The 19,908-nt window shown below is 36.4% G+C and overlaps 1 protein-coding gene across 15 annotated transcripts in view; it reads right to left on the reverse strand.

Moving 5' to 3' along the window:
* Positions 1-19,908, reverse strand: part of PDLIM5 (PDZ and LIM domain 5) — a 224,962-nt gene that overhangs the window by 103,378 nt on the left and 101,676 nt on the right. Inside the window, exon 1 of one of the 15 annotated variants that reach the window (XM_040478214.1) lies at positions 2,903-3,125. The exons of the other annotated variants lie outside the window; for them this stretch is intronic. Coding sequence (XP_040334148.1) covers positions 2,903-2,973 — 71 coding nt within the window. The 5' untranslated portion in view covers positions 2,974-3,125. Of the gene's footprint in view, positions 1-2,902; positions 3,126-19,908 lie in introns of those variants that run through there. 15 annotated transcript variants of the gene reach the window in all.

Genomic DNA, 19,908 nt, shown 5'->3' on the forward strand with positions numbered 1-19,908 from the left:
TTTTTTTTCAATGTTTTTATTTATTTTTGGGACAGAGAGAGACAGAGCATGAACGGGGGAGGGGCAGAGAGAGAGGGAGACACAGAATCGGAAACAGGCTCCAGGCTCTGAGCCATCAGCCCAGAGCCTGACGCGGGGCTCGAACTCACGGACCGCGAGATCGTGACCTGGCTGAAGTCGGACGCTTAACCGACTGCGCCACCCAGGCGCCCCAATTGGAAGCTTTTTCATCTGGACACTTAAAGGTGCATGAAACTATTAGCAATCTAATAACAATTTATAGAAAAGAACATGATGTTTAACAGTCACCAAGTTTCCAAACAGAATAAAATGCATATATCCTATGTCTATGAAAACAAACCTCTCAGTCTTTTCTAGGTGTTACTTCTTAACCAATGTTAGCAATAACAACAAGAATCTCAGAATGGCTAGTTTTCATTAATTTTGGAGTCCAACCTCTTTTTTGTGGAGAAAGCACAGAATAATAATGAGTCCTAAAATACTTAGTGGACTGAAGGTTCTAAAAAAATACTGCTTGAGGGGCACCTGGGTGGCTCAGTCAGTTAAGCGTCCGACTTCGGCTCAGGTCACGATCTCACGGTAAGTGAGTTCGAGCCCCGTGACTGCTCAGAGCCTGGAGCCTATTTCAGATTCTGTGTCTCCCTCTCTCTCTGACCCTCCCCCGTTCATGCTCTGTCTCTCTCTGTCTCAAAAATAAATAAACGTTAAAAAAAAATTTTTTTTAATTAAAAAAAAAAAATAATAAATAAATAAATAAATACTGCTTGAAATCTTGTATTCACAATAGAGCTTAAAATCTGAAACTTGAATGTTTGCCCTGCTTGCTTTCTGATAAAGTCTCACAAGTGCAATGACCCAAACTAAGACAAGCAGTCAGAAAAAAAATGAACAACACACCCTCAAAATTCTGAAATTGAGTCCATTACACATTAAAAGCACAAATATAATTTTGTAAATAAAAAACAGACTTGCTCATAATGAAATGTCAAATAGTTGATACTAGAGCCAAAAGAAATTAGCTTCATGGGTTTTTATATATATAAATAACCTCAAATGAGTCATAAAATCATTGAAACTGTATATTTCCTTAAAGTTACTCAATCACATGACAAATTTTATATAATTTTATATATTTTTAATTTATATATAAATGTATATTTATTTAATGTTTTTAAGTGTAATTACATATTCGTGACACTAAAACTATTGTGGTGTGAGAAATTAGAATACATGACAAATGAAATCTGCAAAATTAATGAACAGCATTAGTACTACTTTAAAAAATCAAACTTTACAAATTATTACAAAATAAAAAAATAAACATATACCATCTTTTGCTCTCAGACGTGCTGAGATTTTTTTTTTAAATGTTAATACATAATGTTTGTGAGAATACATGTTGCTGGGAGAACTATACACTATTAAAGCTCTCTTGAAAAATAATTTGGTGTTTATTTATAAAAAGCCTTGAAGACCACTCATGCCCTTTGAAACAATAATAGTCAATTTCTGGGAATCTATCATAAGGAAATAATTTGAAGTATGTAAAAGATTTTATGTATAAAGATATTAATTCCCTACAGGATAACTTATAATAATGAAAAATTGGAAACAACTGATTAAATAAACAACGAGGAAATGGTTAACTGCAATATAACCATATGATGAAACATGCAATGATTAAAATCATTCTTTGAAAGAATCCTGAATTGCATGATAACATGCTAATTTCATGATGTTAAAGTGATAAAAGGAAGATATAAAAGAACATATCTAGAATGGTCAGTGCATGGAAAAAAGTAGATGGAAACAGACTTAACATTTTAGTAGCGGCTCTATTTGTTTTTTTCTCTCGTGTGTGTTTTGTATGTACATTCTATGACAAGTAAGACTATTTCTCAAAGTATGTTTCACAGAAAGGTACTTTTCAAAACACAGAACAAGAAAGAGTTTCTGTTACTAAAGATATCTGGAAAACTTAAAGTTACATAATTGTGTTAGCCACAGAACTTCTCAGAGCCTTTAAAAAAATTTGAGAGAGAGGGTATGAGTTGGGGACAGGCAGAGAAAGAGAGAGACAGAGAGAGAGAGAGAGAGAGAGAGAGAGAGAGACAGAGACAGAGACAGAGACAGAGAGAGAGAGAGAGAATCTGAAGCAGGCTCCAGGCTCTGATCTGTCAGCACAGAGCCTGATGCGGGGCTCAAACTCACAGACCGTGAGATTCACGACCTGAGCTGAAGTCAGACACTTAACCGACTGAGCCACCAAGGCGCCCCTTCAGAGCATTTAAATACCTAAAAAAGAAAACACTGCAGATTGTTGTTCATCTATCCCTTTGAACCATGGCATACTAATCTATTTAGAATACTCATTTATTTAGGAAATCTCATTTATCTAGGAAATGCTGTTTTAAAGAAACAGTAAAGAAAGTAAATCTCTGTAAGTCTGAAATGTTTATTTAAGTCTCCTAGAAGCAGCTAATGAAGAAAAAGAAACATTATAATCCATACAATCCCCAAAATCTCTTGTCATACAGAGTATCTTCTTTATCTTCAACTTTATTAATAAGACACCCAGAGATTATGAGCATAATTTAAATCAGTGTTTAAGGGAGGCAAATCCCATCTCCTTCACCAAGCTGAAATATGTATTTCCTATATTCCCTGAGAAACTCCTCATATATGATAAGTAAAACTATATCTCAGAACTAAGATTTTTAGTTATCTATCTTAAAAATAAAATACACGTTAGACTGAGCATCTGTTTTACTTTAGAAATGTCACACATTACTTAAAAAGTCAATCATTTTAAACAGACTTTTAAATAAAATATATAAGCAGTTTTTAAAACTGAGGTATAATTATTAAAAAGCATTCCTACATTTTTTTCTCTTCAAACCCTAGGAAATATGCAGTGAGATGATGTATCTCCCTTTCGACCACAGTGATCATCACAAGTGCCTTCGGTGGAGTGTGTGCTTCAATCCAGCAGAGATTCTGGCAATGGCTCAGTGCCACGGGCTCAACAATAGGCTTATTGTTCTCTCTTCTGTTAGTGCAAAGCCACTGTACAGGAGTAAGCCATGATGGTGAGAGACTAGTGCCTTGGCCCAGTACTATCCCTCAGCTCAAGGAATTCAGAGAACAAAGCCATCAGTGTGGCTATAACAATCTATTTTGAAAGTTGACTGATTTTTTAAGAGCAGTATCCAAAATAAAAAATCTCTGATGCACTGCAAACAGTTTCAGAACTTCTGGCCAAACAGTTGAAAGGAATTCTATGACATAATGAATTGTGTTAGAAACTAGAATTGTGTGATGCCCTGGTTACAATAATGTATAGGAAAAATAAAGCCATAAAGAAGCAATAGCTCTATCAAGGATTAGATTCAAAGGTGTGGAAACTGGGTGCGGCTCTGATAAATCCGAAACAAACAACTGCCACTTGATAATTACTTCCATCAAATAAAACTGCATCTTATGTACAGCCAATGAATAGTGTTATATTTAATTACATTTTTAATGATTTAATGCATTGTTCTAATATTGCTTTACAAAATAATGTGCTTTGAGTTAATGAAGTCGCCAATGAATGTTCACACTGCTATTTAAGAATGAGGAATTAAGCAACAGAACTAAACTGATAAAAGATTATTCACATTACTCATTATGTCTTGGTGACTCCTTCAACCATATCTAATATACTTAACTCATAAACAATCATACCGAAAACAGGAGGATTTTTAGTTCCTCTTCTGTGAGATGAGCTCTATCTAAGTTTCCCACAGCATGGCCATCTTTGGGCTCACTGACCTCAAGACCCATAAACACTAGGGTACATCATTAATCACTTTAATTGCAAAGTTGTCAATTTGCAATAACAAAGCAACTCCAGAGGGGAAAAAGTGAGCACTCAAGTGTGCAGAGAGATGACTCCTTAAACAATTTCCCCATATTTTATTGTGTACTTCCAGTCTATTCTATTGCATACTCAAACCTTAAACATTTAAATCACTTATGGCAATGTATCAGTGCTTTTCTCTAAAGGATGTGGGAATACATAGAGATTAAATTTTCTATAAATAAAAGTACAAAAAAGTTAGGTATCAGTATACCATAATATCTTTTAGCTTACATAAAAGATTGTGCTCACATGCACTCATATACACAGTCTCACTTCCAATTTCTCTCTCACCCTGCATCTTCTCTACCTTACCATGGGAACTAACAGAGTACATGTCTTCCCCTAGCAAGGAAGAAAGAACCCAAAGCTTGACGGATTCTAAACAGTGAGAGGCAGAAGGTAGGAAGACAGAAGTAAGGGAATTGCTTTAGAGCCCCTCTGCTTGGGTTTGGCTTGAAACTGGGTATGGCTCTGATAAATCCAGAACAAGTAATTGCCACTTGATAATCACTTCCATATGGAAGGATGAGGTTTTTGTTGTAAAATCCTTCTGAGATGGTCACAGATGGGGTTTGAGAAGAAATTTTCATCAACCAATTCTAAACCAAGCCAGAGAAAGACAGAGTGAGGGAGCGAGGTAGTAAAGGACCCACATGGTTACACTATTTGGGAGCAGGGCGGGGCTGCAGTCTGGAAGACACAATAAAGGAGAGAGCACTAGGCTAAACTTAAAATGATAAAGTATTTCCCACTATACAAATAATGACACAGCATCAGCAAGCATTACATTACGTTAACATTTACTGGGACCTTACTAGGAGCTCAATACTGAATTAAAGGCCTTACACACAGTACATTAAGTTTCAGAAATAAAGTCCAGAAGTGTTAAATAATTTAGACTGCTAATGCCAAGATTAATGCCAATGTCCACATTTTCCTTCCTCTATTATATCCATCTCACCCAGAAGGAGCCAACGAATTAACAAGTATTTCTTCTTCTCACAGTATGCTGCTTTATTTTTTATGGTTGAAGTTCACAAATTCAATGTTATTAAGATCTTCATAAATGCAAACTGAATACTGATCAATTTGAATAACTAGTTTTGGTGACAGTTTTGTATGTTACTTGATTGACATCTTGCACTTGAGACCATACGTTCATCTGTCCAGTCATCAATATTTATGAAGCTATAGGCACTGTTCCAGTTGTTGGGAATATAGTGATAAACAAGTCAAAGAAGGTCCCTGCCTGGAATCTACATTCTAATGAAGGACGCAGATAGCAAGATAGTTTCATATAGTGACAAATGCAAAATTTCACATTATTCTACTTGATTCTAGATGGAAGAAATTTATTTTTTTACTCAACATTTATTTCCACAAGAACATTTTTAACAGGGAAAGTTTTGTCTGTCCATTGTACCTCATTTCCACACTCAAAATAACCTCAGAATCATTTTTTAAAAACTGCATTTTTCTAACTAGTATTTATAAAATAACTTCTACCAAAAAGACTGTTAAAGACTGTGTTAACATTTTAGATGTGTTTTGAGTTTATGTATTTATTTTTTAATGAGAGATTTTTATTTTAATATTTGTTTTTTGAGAGAAAGAGTGCAAGCAGGGGAAGGGGAGAGAGAGACAGACAGACAGACACAGAGACACAGAATCTGAAGCAGTCTCCAGGCTCTGAGCTATCAGCACAGAGCCTGACATGGAGCTCAAACTCACAAACTATGAGATCATGTCCTGGGCAGAAGTCGGATGCTTAACCATCTGAGCCACCCAGGTGCCCTGTCACACATTCGAGTTTAAATAAAAGGAATTTTCAAAGTTCGGGATAGTATGTTCTTATTATAGGTAAAATTCTTTTATAGTGTAAATACTATTTCAACAGAAGTTTAAAAAATTTTTTTAATGTTTTTATTTATTTTTTTTAAGACAGACAGAGAGAGAGCATGAGTGGGGATGGGGCAGAGAGAGAGAGGGAGAAACAGAATCTGAGGCAGGCTCCAGGCTCTGAGCTGTCAGCACAGAGCCCGACGCAGGGCTTGAACTCACAAAGTTTGTGAGTTCGAACTGTGAGATCGTGACCTGAGCCGAAGTCAGACGCTCAACCGACTGAGCCACCCAGGCACCCCTATTTCAACAGAAGTTTTAAATAAAGAATCTATTTTAGGGGCGCCTGGGTGGCTCAGTCGGTTAAGCGTCCGACTTCAGCTCAGGTCACGATCTCACGGTCTGTGAGTTCGAGCCCCGCGTCGGGCTCTGGGCTGATGGCTCAGAGCCTGGAGCCTGCTTCCGATTCTGTGTCTCCCTCTCTCTCTTCCCCTCCCCCGTTCATGCTCTGTCTCTCTCTGTCTCAAAAATCAACAAACTTAAAAAAAAAAATTAAAAAAAAGAATCTATTTTATATTGCCCATTAAGAAATGGCGAACTTTACTGTAAAGTGCTAGATGGTTGATACTAAATTTAACTACATAGCTCTGTTATCAGAGCAAGAAGGATGATGCAAATATAATTGAATGAACGTGCCTGTGTGCCAATAAAATTTTATTCATATAAACAGGCATGGGCAAGGGGCTAAATTTGGCCAACCTCTGGTTTAGATCACTTCGATGGTTTTGATTATAACAAACTTTCTAGGAAATAATCCTACATGACCACAGCTCTTTTGGACTCTGAGCCTCACAATCATGCTGCCTTAAAAAAAAATAATCCTAATCACAATTTGTTCAGACACTGACAGGTATAAGAAATGAGTTTAGCTTCTCATTAGTCTTTGTGTGGTTGCTACTTGTCAATTCCTTGTAACCCCTCTACCTCAAACTTTCGTATTACTTGTAATCGAATGACCCATCTCAACTTCCAAATCACCCGGTTCAAATACAATTCACACCACATGGCTGGCACTGATACTGAAGCTTGGTGAAGGGACAGGGTTAATGCTGTTTGATTAAAGATGACATTTTAAGCACTATTTTCAACTCCACTACTCAGCACCCTCAATTCATTTGCGAATACATGATAAAGGCTACTAAAAACCTATCTCAGGATACCTGTCTGACTCAGTCAGTACAACATGCAACTCTTGATTTCAGTGTTGTGAGTTCAAGCCCCACATTGGGCATAGAGCCTACTTTAATTTTTTTTTCAACGTTTATTCATTTTTGAGAGACAGAGACAGAGCATGAGCGGGGAAGGGGCAGAGAGAGGGAGGCACAGAATGTGAAGCAGGCTCCAGGCTCTGAGCTGTCAGCACAAAGCACGACGCGGGGCTCTAACTCACGAACTGCCAGATCATGATCTGAGCCGAACAGGCGCCCCAACATGGAGCCTACTTTAAAAAACAAAACAAGGGCGCCCAAGTGGCTCAGTCAGTTAAGCATCTTACCTTGGTTTTCAGGTCATGATCTCACCGTTGGTGAGTTCAAGCCCGCACTGGGCTCTGTGCTGACAACTGAGCCTGGAGCCTGCTTCAGATTCTACATCTCCCTCTCTCTCTTCCCCTCCCCTGCTTGCACTCTTGTCTTCTCTCTCTTCTCTCTCTCAAAAATAAACATTAAAAAAATTTTTTTAATAAAAAAATAAAAAAAATCTCTCTCATCTTCTTCTACATATTCTACTAAATGAAACTATTAGTAATACAATTTTTAAAAAATTCTAAAACAGCAAGGAAAAAGGATACACCATGCATTCTGTAAGAGAAGCTGAAAAGTCAATTTCTTTCTTTCCCACTCTTGTCCACAAAACTCTATACTTTCTTTCTGATATCAGGCATGGATGGTAATACTTTCCGGACTGATGTAAACAACCAATTGATAACAGTTGCATTCTCTGAAAACCTACAATGTTTATATCTTTCTTTCGGCATAATGTTAATCACTTGTATTTAAAATATCTTCTCCTCCAGCTCCAATCAGGAGGAAAAAATGTATTTTTATCAACACAGTATTTTACTGCTAATATAAAAATAATAGGATTTGCAAAGTAAATAATCTGCCTTTGAAAATTTAGGAGTTCCATTTATACACCCACATTTTTCTGGCTCTTTCAATGACACTATTAAAATATCTTTGAATAACAAATGCAGTTAACATTTATATTAGGAAAATAGGCATCAGTAACAAAATATATGCATAACTGGATTTTCAAAGACTTCTCAAAATGCATAGAAAACTAACTGCTTCACGAAAACCCTGATAAGTATCAGATACTAGAGAATAGAATAAAAGTAGTATAAAAGCAGGCACAATTCATAAACCTAATGTTTGTTTACTTACTTTCTTTTTCCATTTAGAAAAGCTTAGAGCCCTAAAAAGACAGAGAGAGCCTGCTTTTCACATTCAGTCTTTCTCTCATCAAACTCTTCATTGATAGAGGAATTCTTTTAGAAACAGAGAAATAGCTAAATGAAGGTTGCAAGTCTACCAAAAAATAAATTAGCTACTCTACAGTTTCTTTGTTCCTTCTGCTGAGGAACTGTTTTGAGGATAAAATGAGGTCATGACTATAACACACCTCTGTGATTCACACAAACTCAGCAGTGACACGTAGTACTTTTCTACTCCTTATATAGAAGATCTGATCCTACAGCTTTGGAAATTATTGTTTCTTATTACATACTGTTATACTCAAACTGAATTATCTACCAGGATAAGTTTCAAGAGAAAACAACAACAAACTAGATGGATGAAAAAGTACCACTTGTTGAGTACCAACAAATGCCAACAATTTCATTTGGCCTATTGAATTATCTCACCTACTCTTCCTGAGAGACTAATATTGTTCTCACTTTAAATATAGGAAACAGAAGCTCAAAGGAGTTAAATAATTTGGCCACAATTTAAATTTCAAAATGGCAGAACCAAGATTTGAACCCAAGTTCTCCATATGCTTTAAAAGCAACTCCAATCCTCTGCCTTTTAAGAATATTATGGAGCCTTCAAACAATTCTTCCATATTTTTCCAGAGAAGAAGTATTTTTCCCCATAGCAAAATAAATTTTCTAATAACCTCATTTTCCAGCAGGATGGAGCTGAAGGCTCATTAATGAACATTATCTATGGTGCTAAATTGGGTGTTCTGCTCAAAATTGCAACCAGCTTCTGAAGTTAGTGGCCATGTAGATCCCGAGATACCACATCACAAGATCTTCCTGTGGGTATGTCAAGAACCGCGTGTTTCTATCTGCTCTTCTTCACCCATCTTAAGAAAATAAAGGAACAGGCATCATGGTCCCCATTACAACTATCAATGGTGATATGCTACCAATAATGAATCAGACTACAGATCTGATGTATGCCTTTGATATACAGTGGTTATAGTGAGCATGTAAGATTACAAAAATAACCATGATGGTTCAATTAGGTTTTGGCTATATATCATATATACCTAGTTACTGAATATATATCTACATACATAAATATACCTACAAATATAACTAGTCACTGAATAATACATTTTTGATAGTGTTCAATTGTTTGAATCAGCTGCTATTTTTTAATAAACACACACACACACACACACACACACACACACACACACACCCCTTTATGTTATGGTCAGAATCTATTTCCCATTAACCACCACATTAGTTTTTAGTATGGGCTTCTATATTACCATAAATTATTATTTTTTTTTATTTTATTTTTTATTTTTTTTTTTTTTTTGAGACAGAGAGAGACAGAGCACGAGCAGGGGAGGGGCAGAGAGAGAGGGAGACACAGAATCTGAAGCAGGCTCCAGGCTCTGAGCTGCCAGCACAGAGCCCGACGCGGGTCTCGAACTCACGAAGTATGAGATTATGACCTGAGCTGAAGTCGGACGCTTAACCGACTGAGCCACCCAGGCGCCCTATCATAAATTATTTTAAGCACCTTCTTATTCCTGACCAATATGTCTTATACTCAATGTCACTTCAAGTTCAAGGGCAGTACCTGTGTTATAATTTCCTTAATTTATTTCATTAACTTATTAATTAATTCCACAAATATTCATTGAGCTTGTAACACAGGCGACTATTGTGGGAGGTGGGGAAACAGTAATGAATAAAACAAACTATCTACTGCAAGGGAGCTTACTTTCTACTTGGGAGAGGCAGAATAAAATGAAACAAGTATGTCACACAGTAATGAGTGCAATGGAGTCTAGTAAAGCAAGACAGGGACAGGGATATGTCATTTTATATAGAGACGGCAGAGAAGGCCTCTACAATAAGATGAAATCTGAGCAGAGACCTGAAGTAGAGAACTCCAGACCAAGCAAATAGCAAGCGTAATGTCTCATAAGCAGGAATGTGCTAGTGAGGCTAGAATGGGGCTAGAACAGCAGGGAGGGCAGTAGAGGCACAGCCAGAGAGAGAACTGGGAACCAGAGCACATAGGCTACTTTATGCCAATATAAGGACCTGGTCTTCTACTCCTCTAAGTGAGATGGAAAAGGATTCCTAAACATAGCACTTTATTTTGTAAGAAAGTCTAATCCAAATCTGAAATTAAAGATTAAATCTAAATACAGTGTTAAGCAAAAAATTAGCCTGTATAAGCCTACTTACTAACTACAGAAGAAGGGAAGAGAGGGGGACTAAATCTTGCCCCAAATCTTAAATCTATCAAGACAAACCAAGTACAAATGGAAAACAGCAAAACAGCTAATTTGTTCTTCATACATCCAAAGTGTGACATAATGAATGCTCTTTGAAGTTCACATTTGTATGCGCTCTGTCCTATACGAATGAATATTGGAGGCACAATTTTGCCACTAACTTTTTCCAGATACATCTCTTTTTCTATTTTTGTCTAGGCTAAACACACTAGATTGCAACCTTTTTTGTAAAGTGGGTATTTTTAGGTATTTCAATAAAATTCAAGAGGACAAGCATTCCAGTATTTAGCATAGCCTTATTAGGAAAACAAAGTCAGTCGGCTGTCTTGTGGAAAGCACAGGAATGAAAACTTTTCATTCTTTAGAGTCTCAACTTAGGTTTTTCCATTTGTTTAACTCTCAAAAAATAATTTGGGGTGTGTTTAGGTCTTTCAAAAATCTGGACGTAGTTACTCAGAGTCCAGGAATTTAAAAATTAATGATCAACTGTGGCTATTTTAGCCATAGATAAATCAGGTCTATCCTTGTTTACTTTAAAATGATACCCTAATTTCACATTTATCAGTTCAGTAGTAGAATCTTGTCCAACATCCTCATCACTGAATCTCATTAAATTAGTTCAAAGTATTCAATATAATAATAATATCTAAATCTAAAAAAGGAAAATTTAAAGCCAGCAAACATTAAAATATTTTTTCATTTCTTTAAAGTTCTTATAGTATTTGTGATTAACTTCACATTTACACTATCATATTGAAAGGACTGAAATGTATTCAATCTTTCCTTTATTTATTGAGAAACTATTTTGTTTATAGACACTGAATTTTGTTTGTAAAATAAAATAGTATTGCTTAAATTTCTGATTAATTTAATGGATTTTGTTGTAAAAACAGGCTAAATTAGAATTCCAAAGCTTCCCACTGTTAACAAAGTATTATTATTTTTTTTAAGTTTACTTATTCATTTTTGAGAGGGGAGAGGGAGAGGGGCAGAGAAACAGGGAGAGAGAGAATCCCAAGCAGGCTCCACACTGTCAACGATGTGGGGCTTGATCAAAGGAAGAAAATCTGGAACTATAGCAAAGTAGCAACACATTCTACCTATTTTACCAAAAAGTAAGCTTCTTATCCTGAGGGAATTCCCTCCTCCACTGTTTGAATCTAATACATTAGAAAATGACCCTCGAATATTGCTTCATAACAGTACACAACTCACAGTGTATGCTGACTATTATACAGGTTCAGTAACCCCGAAGCTGGTCTACACCTTTCCATGGGACAAACCCACTGATCAAATGTCAAACTGCTTCAAAAACTTCTAAAGGCTTATTCTCAATTTCAATACCTCTCTCACTGCAGACCGGGAACGAAGAGTGAACACTGGCCCCAGTGTCCAAGGACTGCCAAGTGAGTAGCAGTGGTGTAGACCACTGTTGTCAAACTTTTTAATCATAATATACAGTCAGAAATATATTTTATATCATATCCTACCTAGTACAAATATGCATCAACAAAACATATTCTCATGTGCAATTCATTAAAACATAGTCTGTTTCATTTACAAAACAGAAAAGGGAGGCAAGGGGGATGCTGGTCCCGACTCAAGGAACTAAATGCATAACAAGCCTCATTTTGATAAACATTAATCTTGACTCAAAGGCAGAATACGCAGAAGGTTCTGGAAACTTGACAGGTCATATAATGAACATGATGGCTAGATAACAGTAGTCACACAAATAGGAGCCCCCTGAACTGAACCAGCCCATTCATTAAACACTATTAAACTAGTTTTAATTTTTAATTTTTTCAATGTTTGTTTATTATTATTATTATTTTTTTTTTTTGAGAGAGAGAGAGGCAAACAGAGTGCAAGTGGGAGAGGAGCAGACAGAGAGGGAGACACAGAATCCAAAGCAGGCTCCAGGCTCTGAGCTGTCAGCAGAGAGCTCAACGCAGGGCTGGAACTAGTGCCCCGCAAGACCTTGACCTGAGCTGAAGTCGGACGCTTAACCAACTGAGCCACCCAGGAACCCCAAACTAGTTTTAATTTTTGAAAATTACCGCATTAATAATATCCTCAAAAGGACAAAATAAACAGACCTAACAACAACAATAGTTAACACAGTGTTTTGACTAGGGCATGTCTATAAAGTTCAACCTCACTAAATTTGTTTCTGGCAGAATTAGAGTCACGGAGAAGAACAGAGGTGCTGGCCATAGGTTACTATATGTATTGTTCCAACCATGACATCCTTTAGCAAGGCCTATAATTTGAACGAGATGGTGGAGATTCTCCCTATTTGATAATTTGTAAAAATTCAGAAAAGCCAAACACTAATACCTACCTAACTCTGAAGACAAATAACCTGAAATATATTAGATTCCTTAGTGCGAGAAAAAACACATCCTCTAATCTGATGTCTCCCTTATACTGATGCTAAGTATCCCCTAAAAGATCTCTAAAGAACAGGAATAGGTGATTCCTATCATATCTACCTCGCTTTATGAGATTCACAGAAGGACCTGAAACTTCACAAAGGATCGGCACCAGTCCATAGAAAAACATACAATGTGCTCCACACTGTGATCTTTAAAAAAATACAAAACAAAACAATTTACAATAAACACAAAAGTATTTATGTAGCTTCGGCATCAAAATTCCTGATTCTTTTCAAGATAACAATGATTTTTTTTTTTCATAACTATTCTGATACTCAACTCATTTGGCTGCTTTTATAAAATGTTCTTGCTGAATAAATACCAACAGTGAAATTTTTAATTGAAAGGACTATAACTTTAAATTAGAGTTGTCTAACTGGAATGGGCTGCCTGGGGGTAATGTGCACACAGGAGCTGTATCACTGTTTCAGAGTTCTTTCCTAGAAGATGGCTATAGACCAACTGGCCCAGAAGGTTCCTTCAAGCTTAGGGAAACGCAAACATCTAGAATGTCCAGTACCTCACAGAGTTAAGAGCTGATTGTCCAGATTCTAACCTAGCCCCTCCATTTACTATCTCTTCACTTGTCAAGTAAGAACAGTAATAATACTTATCTATCTTATACAGTTATTGTGAAAACTAAATGAAAAAAAAATGTCTGTAAGGGGCTTACAATAGTACATGCCACATAAATAGAATGATAGTGTCAACTATGATATTTATCATCCTTCTTGACATGAAAACTGGACATAAATGACAACTATAATCATCTTCCAGGCTCCAGAGCTTTATGAGAGAAGAATCTGACATTAAATACGATAGTTTGTGAAAGCCACCTAGTCTAATTACAGAAAATGTCAGTTCTTGGCTACCATAAGAATGGGGGAGTTTGGGGATAATGGGAAATGAAAGAGATAATCCCATTCTAAATCAGTCACAATATTCAGAATCACTCCTCTATCCCCAGAGTGGAACTAAAGCCTACTTGTCCTATAAACAGTTCTTTCAGCTAGCAACAATCCTATGCCTGGTGATGCCTACGTGTGTTTCTGAGAAGTCAGATGAAGGAGAAAGTATTGAATTACCAAGGTGAAGTCAATTACTCTCCTTTTCTAAATTCCACTCACCGACTTTACTGAATCCAAGGTACAAGGACAACACCTAGGCTCACCACGGCATGCAATTATGTGTCTTTGCCCTCAGAGGTAACATTGGGGGATAGTGTGGGCCTCGGATGCCTCTGAAACCATCACAATCAACGCAGATAAGAAACTATCACAGACTGGCCAGAGAACAAGCTCAGTTCCCAATCCCCACGAAGAAATCCAGCATATTAAAACTTTCTCTAGCAGTGTAGCCAACTTACTGAAGTTCTATAAACAACAAAAAAAAGTTATGATGATGCAAATAGCCAAAGCCAAAAACATGTATGCTAAGGTATATCTGACATGTTTCCTTCTCTCTCATTCGCATCAATGTTGCAATCCAAAAACCCAGTCACACATGGCAATAAAATATAAAAATTATAGATCAGAGTTAACAGCTATGTTCATAGGCCACACCCAAGGCTGTGGGTGAGCTACATACCTCAATTCATGTTGAGATCCATATTTGAGGAAATTAAACTTGCATTATAATTTTTGCTCCCATGTGGACAAGCGTAACATCTAAGAGTTTGGCTTCTTTCACACACGGCCTTATTTTCAGCTGTCTTGTCACATAAAATTGCAATTCAGCATCTCACTGATCTCCTGTTTTCTAGGGAAACCTACCCCAAAGCAAACACTGACATATGCTTATGTTTTGGTGTTCTTACAAAAACAAGATGTGGCATGACTCGCTACTTTTCTTGTTGAATTATGTGTCTTCTGTGAGTTCTGAAGAAAAAGACCAGCAGTTAAAATGTGCTGGAATATCGAGGAGTACGGCTGTAAGGAACCAGTTATTTGGAAGGAACATCTGTAGAGGTGGTGCAGCCTTGTAAAAATAGCACTAGATAAAAGATCCACCTCAGATAATTACAATTTTCCATTTCAAGCCACCAAAAATATTTGCTGCAATCTGAATATTTGCTGTAGTATATGTATGATAAAACTGGATATGAAAGTCTTGAGAAATCAAAGAATTACACAGATCTTACAGGTCATCTAGACAGACTTTATGTAACATCAACATTTTTTAAATCATTAGTAAAATCTTTTTTAAGTTTTCTTGTTAGACAAATAATAACTTGGTCTATGTCAAACTATCACAATTTCCTACTAGTCTAACAAAATCCCTCATTCTATCATTTAAATTTATTTTCTTTAGTTTATCAAAAATATGGAGCATAGGGGCACCTGGATAGCTCAGTTGGTTAAGTATCTGACTTCAGCTCAGGTTCTCACTGTTTGTGAGTTCGAGCCCCGCATTGGGCTCTGCAATGACAACTCCAAGTCTGCTTTGGATTCTCAGTCTCTCCCTCTCCCTCTCTCTCTCTCTCTCTCTCTCTCTGCTCCTGCCCTGCTTCTCGCATGTTGTGCACGACCATGCATATTCTCTGAAAAATAACTAAACTTTTTAAAATACAGAGCATAAATATCTACACATGGACTCAACTATTACTACAGCTGAAATGCTTTAGACAAAAAATTTCATCATAACTACTTGCAGAAACCGAACACATGGTTTTATTAAAAACACTCTTCAAGATCAATATACACTGCCATAACTTAATTCTCATTACATTTTTACTACCAAAAAAAAAAAAAAAAGAGACGCTGACACTTCATTTTATAGAAAAATATAATAGAGCAGTGATTTATGATCTCACCTAGAATAAAAGTAAAGCAGCAAACCAACCCTGAAAGCCCAAATTTTTGTTACCAAAGTAGGTTAGTTATTATAACCCTTGGTTACACTTGAATGTATTCCAAAGCCCAATATATATAACCAAATAAAAGTACAGCTTTTCTGGCTTAAGTACAAGATAGGCAGAAAACTCATAATGCACTCCACTAGCCTCCTGGTATCACCACCATAGGACACTTCAGTATAGAATCTGATATAGATGAATCTTCTTTATATACAAACAGAAAAGAAAGAAAAGGTTGACTACTAGTTCATTGTCCTTTCTATTGTACTTGAAATCTTGGCCTTTCCTATGCCTCAGTTTTCTCATTTGAGAAATGGGTATATTTCCTACTCATCTACCTCCATTACAAGGAGAGTGCATAATATCAAGAAAATTAAAATTGCATGAATTTATTTGGAACCAAGCAAGACTCATATCTCAATACTATCTTCACAACATAAGTCAGTACAAGTTAAATAACTTCTCTGAATTAACTTCTTCATCTGTAAAAGAGCTTACCACCTCTCTCACTGGGTTATTCTGTGGATTAAATGATGTAATATATATAAATTATCCAGCACTGTACCTAAGACTTGTGTCGATAAATAAAATAGCCTCAAATCTGTACAGCATTTCCATATATTCATAAAATGAATGTACTTAACACTGTAATCATCATATGGTACTGTCATGGGCAAATTCATTATGAGCAGTTTACTTCACTTATCTGGTACTTTAGTAGCAACTGAAGTAAAAGATTCAAATGAAAAAGTTGACGTACTAATGATAAAGTTAAAAGCAGAATGACTCTTCCCATTAGTATTTAATTCTACTAGGCCACAATTCTATAATATCATAGAAAGAGAAATAACATCTGGCAAACTTATACACATTGGAGGCCAAGTTTTTATACACACATAGCATATTACAGAGGCATTTTATTATATATTATGTCAATATGTTTTCTTTAAACTGATGAATCCTGCTCACAAATTTGATAATGCTACTCCCTTCCTTAAAACTATGTTCTTATGGGCGCCTGGGTGGCTCAGTCGGTTAAGCGTCCGACTTTGGGTCAGGTCATGATCTTGTGGTCTGCGAGTTTGAGCCCCGCATTGGGCTCTGTGCCGACAGCTCGGAGCCTGGAGCCTGTTCCAGATTCTATGTCTCCCTCTCTCTCTGACCCTCCCCCGTTCATGCTCTCTGTCTCAAAAAAATAAATGGATGTTTAAAAAAAATTTTTTTAAAGAAAACTATGTTCTTATACCATACACACTTGTCAAAATTATAATTAAATAATTATGTTATTATGTCAACTGTCTCCTTTATTACTAGCACAGCATTTCATGACAGCAGGTACCATATGTCTACCTGATTCAACTCTGTGTCCTGAACTATATGTTGAAAGAATACATAATCTGTATATATACAGTCAGACCAGAAGAGCATATACTAGAATGTTTGTTTTCTCTAGATGGCATGAGTTTCTTACTTTCTGTATCTTCCAAATGTTCTTCAATATATGTGTAATTGTTTTACAAACAGACAGTAGCCACTGAATATTTTCTTAGGAAGAAAAATGCCTGGAACAAAAGATAACAGAGATAGAGGAAAACAACAGCATTAACTTGAAAGCCACTTAAATTCAAAGGAGTTTGTAATCTCTCCAAGGAAGATGGCCTCTGAAAGAAATTACAGCGTGTACTCATGAAAAGGATCACAAAGAAAAACAATTAATTGGTTTTAAATACTAAAACAAAAATTGTTATAAAGATGATAGATAATAAGGGCAATAACAAAAGGGAAGATGACTTTAATGACCAAGTGATTACAAAACACTATCTGTGCAGATAACACTGTGCTGTAGAGCAATATAAATAAATATATGAAGAATGTGAAAGAAGAGATTTGTTTTGTTTTGTTTTGTTTTACAAAATGTATTTTCAGAAAATATTTTCACATTTCCCACAAACCTCCTCAGGCTATTCATCTTCCAATGCTATGTCTACATATACTCTTGGAAATGGTGAACTTCCTTTTATATAAAAGAACCAGATTTCAAACATGCAGATACAAACACAACACATGGAGAGCTGTGCAGTGTGGCGAGGAGAGGGGCTCCAGGGTCTCTGGTGCAGAGCACTAAGCGAATCCATGCAGAGAGAGGGGCAGTGGCTCACAGAGTCTCTGTGAGCCCACTCTTCCTGCAAGTGCTCTCTGTGGGGCACTGTTGACTCTCTTCCTGAATTCCAATACACAGAATTCTCCCAAACTGTGGCTCAGCACAGAATATTTATACTGCTACAAGAATGAAAAGACTGGATTTAAAAAAATTGCTAAACTATACCTTTCAAAAATGGAAAATGAAAATGGATTTAAAAAATTTATTGTTAAGGGGTGCCTGGGTGGCTCAGTCGGTTAAGCTTAGTTGGGTGGTTCAGGTCAGGATCTCGCGGTTTGTGAATTTGAGTCCCGTGTCAGGCTCTGTGCTGACAGCTCAGAGCCTGGAGCCTGCTTCAGATTCTGTGTCTCCCTCTCCCTCTGCCCCTCCCCTGCTCACGCTCTGACTTTCTCTGTCTTTCAATAATAAATAAACGTTTAAAAAATTTTTTTTAATTTATTGTTAAATTAAATCTTTCCAATACTGACAAGATGGAAAAAGCAGTGGAGCTGCAAGGGCAAATTCTCACGTACCATCACAAGAAGTCAGTGAATATAATTAAGACTAAATATTCAAGAGTTAGCAGATGATTATTATTTAGAAATATGAAAGTAAATACCATGAGAAATATTTGTTGCTTCTGATGAAATAGACCAGGGAAGGGAAGGGCAAAAGAGGAACTGCTCGGTTTTTGTATTCTGACATATTTATATAATATTGTACATTAAAATGAGATTTTACCTGGAGTAAACTTTCCTATAGTCAAGAGATTTTTATATCTATTTTCATTCAATTAGTCTACAAATGCTCTACTAAAGTCACAGAAAGCTTAATAACCGTAAGTTAATTTTAACTTCAAGGCACTCCTACTTAGACAATATTTAAAGATACAGAACTTAGTCTGTTCTTATTTTTATTTTATTTTATTTTTTTCTTTTTTTTCAACTTTTATTTATTTTTGGGACAGAGAGAGACAGAGCATGAACAGGGGAGGGGCAGAGAGAGAGGGAGACACAGAATCGGAAACAGGCTCCAGGCTCTGAGCCATCAGCCCAGAGCCTGACGCGGGGCTCGAACTCCCCGGACCGCGAGATCGTGACCTGGCTGAAGTCGGACGCTTAACCGACTGCGCCACCCAGGCGCCCCTTTATTTTTATTTTAAAAACAGACTCTAAGTCTCAGATATAATCCATTTCATAACACAAGCTTTTAAGACATCTTTTATACAATACTTTCATTTTCTCCCTTTTTGGTCCAACCACAAGAATGCTGCCCACATTTCTTCAAACAAATCTCTCAGCCACTCAACCTGACAACTTGTGGACGTTTTAAAATGCACACGAGAGTATGTATTACACTGTCAAGAAACCGTTGTCACTAAATGAAATATACGACCTCTAAAGGAGATTAGGCTCCTCAGATTCTGAAAACAGTTAACCATAATGATACATAAACAATAATCATCAAAGTGTCTGTTTTATCATTTTAATAAAACATGTCCATATCCACAGGTCACCTCAACTAGAGAAGCACATTCTTATTGGGTATTAGGTATATGATTAAGAACGGTGAATAAGCTAGCTTTACAATCATTAGGCAGAGTCAAAATCTCACCCTAATTAAGCAAATTTTATTATGTAATACCTTTGCCTATTTGACATGTAAGAAATAATCAGTGCATATAATGGAAAAAAGGCAATCAGTCCTTCTTTAGAAAATGAATGACATATTTCCTAAAGCAAAAAGAAAGGAAACTTCTACTCCTCCAATTTCCTCTTAGAGAGCAATTTATACTAAACAACACAGGAACTTTTCTTTCTGAGCTGACATCAGTTGTTATCACTTGTTCCTTTATGGGTCATGTACTAGACATCATGGCGAGTCTGATAACCATTAATGTTGCCTGGATTTAACTCCTGTTTAGGCATATTTTAGCATCACTTGT

Source organism: Herpailurus yagouaroundi, unplaced genomic scaffold, assembly GCF_014898765.1.
Source record: "Herpailurus yagouaroundi ecotype Mexico unplaced genomic scaffold, PumYag 28, whole genome shotgun sequence".
In the NCBI taxonomy this organism is placed as follows: domain Eukaryota; kingdom Metazoa; phylum Chordata; class Mammalia; order Carnivora; family Felidae; genus Herpailurus; species Herpailurus yagouaroundi.